The sequence below is a fragment of the Hippoglossus stenolepis genome, chromosome 8, assembly GCF_022539355.2.
Source record: "Hippoglossus stenolepis isolate QCI-W04-F060 chromosome 8, HSTE1.2, whole genome shotgun sequence".
NCBI classification, from domain to species: domain Eukaryota; kingdom Metazoa; phylum Chordata; class Actinopteri; order Pleuronectiformes; family Pleuronectidae; genus Hippoglossus; species Hippoglossus stenolepis.
The window spans coordinates 13218845-13226463 of record NC_061490.1 but is presented as its reverse complement, the minus strand read 5'-3'; the positions used below and the strand labels follow the sequence as shown (position 1 = coordinate 13226463).

General features: G+C 40.6%; 1 protein-coding gene across 1 annotated transcript; it reads left to right on the top strand.

Annotated features, from left to right (window-relative positions):
* The first annotated feature begins 2254 nt into the window (after nt 1-2254).
* Nucleotides 2255-5925, top strand: spaca6 (sperm acrosome associated 6). The gene is made up of 8 exons (XM_035163627.2): nt 2255-2468; nt 2572-2658; nt 2880-2951; nt 3175-3198; nt 3318-3395; nt 3928-4031; nt 4658-4814; nt 5735-5925. Exons 1-8 carry the CDS (start codon nt 2255-2257, stop codon nt 5923-5925), a joined length of 927 nt encoding a protein of 308 aa, XP_035019518.2.
* Nucleotides 5926-7619: the final 1694 nt, after the last annotated feature.

Sequence of the window (7619 nt, the reverse complement as noted above, 5' to 3'; positions counted from 1 at the left end):
AGCACTGGCTCTTTAATATGAAGCATAATAGATTATATCTAGTGACGATTGCTCCTAATCTGTTTTCTGAATGAAAAATTGTGTCATTCTGCACATTTTTTACTACACGTTGATTCAAACAAAGCTGTGAATGAGCAGATTTTATGCTCTTGCAAAAGCTCTGGACATGAAAAGATTGTGCTTTTTTTTCGTTACACACACGCTGCATCCAGACACAATGAAACACTCTCACACTGACACACACACACAACATATTTGGTATTTTCCATGTCCTGACTCGCTGTCTGACTTTGGCAGTCCTGGAGCAGACTCTTGCCTAATATTGATTGGCTTGTCTGTGTGGAGACAGATGAATGCATTAGTACCCAGCTCACCCTGCCATTGGAAATATATTAAGTTCATGTATTAGGCACCCTGTCTGGTTGCCATGGAGATGCACCGGGAGTGAGGGACTTGGGGGGGAGGATGGGAGACGAGTGGGGGATACAGGATGTGATGAGGCAGTCGACTTGATTTGTAGTCCTGCTCCCTCTTCCTCTTCCCCCCTGCCTCTGTCACTTGTGTGTCCTCTCCTCCCTCCTCCACCTTTTCTTCCTCTCCCTCATTTCATTTTCTTTTCACCCTGTTACATTCTCTCTCCACTAGTTTTAGAAATTTCTAAACTCCACCAATGTGCACTTTCACCGCTCACTATTGATTTTGTCATCCCCTTTGGTTCCCTTTTTTTCTGCTTTTTTGGGGGGGGGGCTTTCACACACCGTCTTGTCATCCCCGCACCACCAGTCTAGACTTTTATTCCTCGTGGGCTTTTTCTCCACGTACTGTATATAAGCATGTAACTCCCTCTTCGTCTGACTCCCCCCCCCCATCCACCCCACTGCTGCCGCTGCCTCCCTCCTTGGCGCGCTCCATCTCTGTGCTCTGCAGTAAAACTGGTGCATTAAGGCAGCAGGAAATGGGGAGTAGAGACAATAGAATGGAGGGAAGTGTAGAGGGGAGTCTGATGCTCTCCCCTTAAACCCAAGCATGTTGAAAAAAATTATTTCACAACCTTACATTTAATAACATGTGACATGCACACAAAATTCAGATTCAAGGCTTTATTTTGTAAGATCCTGGAACACAAATCCTTCGAACTTCTGTCACAATGAGACCAGGATTTAACCCTTTGATACACAACATGGGTCAAAAGTGACTCGACTCAGTTTTTTTTCTATTTCTTTGCAGTGAATCAATTTCATCATTCAGTATTTCAGGTATTCCCCAATTAACTTGTTTTTGACTATCACAAATCCTTATTTAAATGTTTCCTATGTTACTTTTTGAATAAGAATCTGTGTACATCCGTATTCATTTCCTGTGTTATTTCATGCATGAGTGTTTCTTTGCTATATTTTTGAAATAAATGTATTTTATTATTTAATATTCTAAGTATACGTTAAATATCTTGTTTTTGATTACCACAAATCATTATTTTCCATTTTCCTTTCTTACTTTATAAACAAATCTATGTTTTGTATTTCTAAATCACTTTTACACACATGGGTCAAAATGACCCATACAGTATGTATTCACTACAGAACACCTGCCATACATTTCACACAGCTGCTTTTGCACATCTGATGCATGTAAGTCTTATTTTACAATCCATTACCAGTGAGAAAGAAATATATACAATGCTAACTAGCTGTTAGCTAGCTAGCTTCTCTTCTGGCTAGCTAACCATAGCTAGATCAACAAAATAAAACTCCAAATATAACAGTATATACTTAATAGACTGATTGATATGCATTTGATAAAGAGTGTTAGTATGGCTGGTCGCAATCATTTCAGACTTAAGGTTGGTCATAAAGATGCTGTATGAAGAACCGAAAGAGGAAAATGAGGAGGCAAACTTGGTCTTGATTCTGAGTCTGAAATTTCTGATGCTGAGGACCTACTATGTTCTACACAGGATCAAGCTTGAGTTGTGGATGTGTCTTGGAATCCAGCTCTCCTAAATGGAGAAGGCTCCTTTGATGATATAGAAGATGAGTCTTCAAAGTCATCAAAGAAGCCTTGATCCCAAATGAAGAAGGAAGAATAAGCTATAAAAGAACACCCAACCATGCCTGAAATACCACAGGAAATGAATACGGTTCATGTTTGACCCATGATCTGCATTAGAAGGGGTTTGCATAGCTTGTGTATCAAAGGGTTAAATATATACTGTTTACACACACACCTTTGTTTAGTGGGATACTTGCATTAGAAAATGTGCCCCTCTGCTCTGCGGCTCGTGTGTGTTAGCTTGCTGTTCGGCACCTCTCTGAGCTGCTATCAGTGCTTCGCTGATGTGCAGGAGAGTCTTCGTCTCTGCTGGGGTCACATTCTGACAGAGTACAACATTAGAAACATTGACGCCTGCTTCAGGAAGCTGGACCGTATATTCAACAACAATGAGAGGGTGTTGGAGGCTGGCAGAGTCGGTGAGGCAAATTATCTTACAATAAAATGAGCAAACCATGCAGCTCTAGACAATTAGTGATGGCAGTTGGGTTATACTGTGTGTGATGTGTGTCCCTCTTGCAGGTAAAGGTTATGACAAACGGCTGAAGGAACTTTTGGATGCAGAGATTCTGCCCATGGTTGAGGAATTCGACCTCAAGCTGAACGACGGTAACTAATCTGCTGCTCTGATCCACACATAACTGCAAATAAATGAGTCTTTAAAGCGTCGGAATTGTTAAGTGAGGTCAGAAACGGAGGGAAGGTAGAAATGAGAGATTTCAAAATGATGCCCTGAAGCACACAATTCACCAGGATGTGTTGAACCAAATATTTCTTTCTTCTTCCTCCTCCTCCTCCTTCTCCTCCTCCTCCTCCTTTCCATCTATCAGACACAGTGTATGAGAAAAGGTTTCAGACAGCGGCAGACAATTTCATCGCAGCTGCCTCCAAACTGCCTAGAGGTGAGACATGGTCTCTTCCCATCTCCTCCATCTTTTCATCTATAGGGAGGCCTGGATTAGGTCATTACAGCTCCATCTGATCCCTGTACTCACTCTGTAATAAAGTAGTTACAGCCTTTCAAGAACTGTGAAAACTACTGAGGAGCAGTCAGGCTGAACAGATGTTTGCATCAGTCGTCTGATCAAAATAAAACGTTTTAACTGTCTTTCATTCCTTTCACAGTCTCTGGATGTTTCCCTCCATGTGGTCAGTGCCTTTATTCTTTTCTTTGTCTGTTCAAAATCATTATTTCTGTTAACACAAACAAGGTCTTGTATATTAATCCATGCATCAGCCTTACAATATAGGTTGAATGCCTTCTCCAGGTTTCCAGAGTGAAGGTGCAGTGTACAACTGTGTTACCTGCCAGTATGACTCCTGTGAATTCCCTCTCGACTGTCCTGGTGAGTATTGGTAATAATCTGTCCAACACATTGGATTACAGATACTGTTACATCGCAATTTTCAAGTGGGAAAAGAGGGTGTGCTAATCCAGACTTGACACATCCTTACATAACGATATTTTCACCTTTATAAGTGTTCGCTCTTGATCATTTAAATGCTCCTCTTCTGATCCTTGAAATGCTCTTAGCGGAAAGTCAGGATTTGAAAAAAAGACTGAGGCAAGGTTTTATTTTCACACATTATAATGTATCTTTTGCATAGAGCCCCCAAGGTACTCTTTAAGTCCTTGGCTTCTTTATGCAAGGTGACAGTTGACTCCCACACATGACGGTGTTCGTATCAACCCCGTGCAGCACAGCCACTGTGTTGCATATCATCACTTTTACTCCACTCCTCAGAGACCGGGCTTAAGTATTATCATTAAGGAGGACTCAGAGCGCAAGAGCTGCCCCCCTGTGAATGTTATCTGCGTGTGTGCGACTGTGTGTGTGTGTGTGTTTCTGACTGTGTGGGTGGCTGTGTTTATTTCAGTTAAAGAAATTAAAGTAATGGAGAACAGCAGGAGCCGAATGAGGTGTGACGTGCCGTTTCACCTACCAAACGACATCCAGGTAATCTGGAGGTTTGCAGAAGAGGTATGCACATGGTGAACTAGAATGGCACTCAGTCGAGCTCATATGTCCACTAAGGCCCAACAGCCCTTTTATGAAATCACATTTAAAGGTTCAGTGTGTAGAATCTAGTGACATCCAGTGGTGACGTTGCATGTTGCAGCTGAATACCCCTCACCTCACCCTCCCCTTACAAACATGAAAGGGAACCTGTGGTAGCCTTCAGTTTTCATAAAAACTCAAAAGGTGTTTAGTTTGTCCAGTTTGGGCTACTGTAAAAAAAAACATGGCGGCCTCCGTAGAGAGGAACCACTCCCGATGTAAATATTAGGTATTTATATATAAAGGACACATTCTATGGTAAAGAAAACAACAACTTGTACAATTTAGATGAAACACGAAAGTGAAAACATCACTAGGATTATTTTATATTCAAATTCTGCCAATAGATACCTCTCACCTAAATCATACACACTGAACCTTTATATCCACTAGTTCCAATTTTTTTTATTTGGATCCGCACACTTATAAATATCAGTCCCCGAAACATGATCCCTGAATTAATCTCTGAGAAATCAACGTTTTTCTAGTCATATTAAATCTGCCATCTGCGACCCCTGCATGTAGACCTGAGGTGTTTCTTCCTGCAGGTGAGAACGCAGCGAGTGGATCAGTTTAAGGAAGTGACTGTAGGGGTGGACAGGCTTTATTCCATCCCGTCTACAAAGTTGCATCATCAAGGCAGCTACCTGTGTGAGATCTACTCAGGCCGGCGCTCCATAGTGAGACTGTACTTCTATATCGCAGGTAACAAGATGCTCCACTTTCAGGGGAAAATAATTAATATATTGTGATGGATATTTACCACTGGGAGTTTCATTTGAGCTGAGACACAAAACCACTCATTCGTACTTCAGATGAAAATCTGCTCAGATGCAGCAAAAGTGAAACCGGGAGTAAATATATTTTATGAAAGATTTTTTTCGTCATCATTTAAGTGTTTGAGAAGAGTGTGGAAGAAACAATTCAATTCTCATCCATATATTTTGATCATGTTTAATGGTCAAATCATTTTTGGTTGGTGAAATAATGTTTTCTGTGGGTACAGATTTAACTTGAGTTCTGGTCTAATGTTTCCGGAGATAACACATAGAAATAGATGAATGTATTCTCTATGACGTCTTCTTAAGTAATTATAAAACACTGGAGACTAAGGAGAAGCAAAAACACAGCTCATTTAATACCTGAGGAGAAATACTGTTAAAATCTAGACAAAAATGATTTAAATTGTGCTACATAAAGTAAAAACATAGAGAAATCGATCTGTGCAGATATATTAATGAGTGGATGTGTATTTATGCCTTTTCATGCAGAATAGCATCTGTGCATGAGTGTAAGTACACATGTATCTTCGTATTCGGTATTAGTGCAAATGCTTCCTGCACTCTGCTGCATGAAGGATGCACTTTCTTTCTTATCGGTTCCCTTCTTTCTCTACAACATTCATTTAATACGTTGTTAGGCTTCATTCAACTTTTTCTTTACAGTAAACACAGTTTTTATATTACATTGCATCCTCCCAAAACCCTTCACCATCATTTTTTACATCTTACTTAATGTGAGTTCCAATCATCCCCTCATCCCCTCCTCTCATCATCTCTCTCTCTCTCTCTCTCTCTCTCTCTCTCTCTCTCTCTCTCTCTCTCTCTCTCTCTCTGTCTCTCTAGTGACCCCCCAGGTTGTGGCAGGCCATACAGAGCTGCAGGAGATATTCGACCTGTCTCTTCTCCCAGGAGGCCGGTTACTCCCTGCGCCTGACGTTCCTCCTCCTCCCCACCACCACCTCCTCCCTTTGTCACCGCTCCACATGGCCTGTTTAACTGCTCTGCTGCTGCTGCTGTTCCTCTCCCTCGGGTAAAACATGAACTGCATGGAAAGTTTGAATGCAAGATGCCAGATGCAGGGTGTATGTGTATATATATACTGTATATAGGACTTTCTGTGTGGCATTTGCATGTTCTTCTCATGTCTGTGTGGGTTTTCTCTGGGTACCTCATTGCAGATTGGGTTTAGGTTAATTGGACACTCTAAATTGATTGTAGGTATGAATGTGAGTGTGAGAGGTTCCTTGTCTTCGTATGTTGGCCTTGTGATGATGAGCCAGCAATATATGTAGATTACATTTATTTATGTCTTATTTTCATATATTAAGTTTATATATTAGTGTCATATCTCCTTCTTTTCTTTGGCTGCTCCAGGGCTCTGCATTTGTCAGTACTATCCGAACAAACTGATGAACGTGAAGAATCAAGATCCTGGGAGTTAGAAAGTAGTGAAATGTTGTGAATGTAGTGATTTCATATATATATATATTTCATACTTGTACATAGGTAAATTAACCTTGTTCTGCTTTGAGTCAAATTCCTTGTATATGTAGGCATACATGGCCAATAAAGCTGATTCTGAAATAAAATAATTTCACCAGGCCTCTGGTTCCAATACAGTCTTACGTCATGGCTTATAGAAAACCTGTGTTTGACTCCTTCCACCACTAGAGGGCAGGATGAGCACCTTTATCAGTGGTTCTTCTATTCTGTGCTGTATTTTTTCCTTCGTGACAGACAGTGGTGGAAAGAGCAACTGCCTCTACATTCAATTGGAGATACTTTTTATGCTGCTTGACACTAAACTTTGTCTGTTTTAAAACGTCATGAGTAAAGTTATGAGGAAGAATAAGCCACAAATATAAAACAAAATAAATATAACCCCCCCCGAAACTTAGCACATTTCAATGATAACACTTTTTTAACAGATTTTTTTTGTTTTCTTCGACTTATGATTTAAATACTTTATTTAAATCCACTAACTGTGTCATGAAAACGGTAAAGAAATAAGATTCAGTTAAATGTTTTGGGTTTAGACATCATAAATAAAAAGGTGGTCCACGTTCCTATTGTACTTTAGTTCATCACCACCAACATGAAAACTGTGACAGTTCTTGTCAACGGCTGCGCTGGCTTCTCTGCAGGCCAGGAAATACAGAGGCACTAAAGTTAGACAGTGAATTGATCTTATGGCGTGATAATATCCATTATGATGCAGTATATTAGATATAATAAGGCTGCTTTTTGGGTGAAGGGTAATGTAAATATGAAGAGATTGCTTTGCATTGTGACGGTGTGGATGCTGCAGTACATTTTGGAAATGGTGGAGAAAACAATGGAAAACAGTATTGGAAGGAATGTTGAATGGAAATGGACTGTATTTACAGTATTTATATTTTCTGTGTGATTTTACACGACAAGTTACAAGACATATTTACACTAGGGAAGGAACCACAGACCTTTAAATTAGTGGACGTCTAGCTCCTGAGCCACAGCTGCCCTTGGGGGGCCAAGGGGAGTGAGGGGGGAGTCCGGTCTTTGACATCAAACCTTCAGTCGGGACAGGAAGCAGAGGTGTGATGAAAAGTGAATGAAAGAGTAGGTGAGATTGAGTATAAGTGTTATAGCCAGGGCTGCGTAGTGACTGAGACAGACCTGGATGAAGAGTGTTGGGTCATGGACTCAGTGACGCCAAGACAGAGCTGATAAGTAAAAAAAATAAGATATA

Coding starts and splice junctions, on each gene's coding strand:
- spaca6 (XM_035163627.2), top strand. CDS start 2,255: ATGTGCCCCTCTGCTCTGCGGCTCGTGTGTGTTAGCTTGCTGTTCGGC. Junction 2,952..3,174: donor TGCCTCCAAACTGCCTAGAG/GTGAGACATGGT, acceptor TTCCTTTCACAG/TCTCTGGATGTTTCCCTCCA. Junction 3,199..3,317: donor TGGATGTTTCCCTCCATGTG/GTCAGTGCCTTT, acceptor TGCCTTCTCCAG/GTTTCCAGAGTGAAGGTGCA.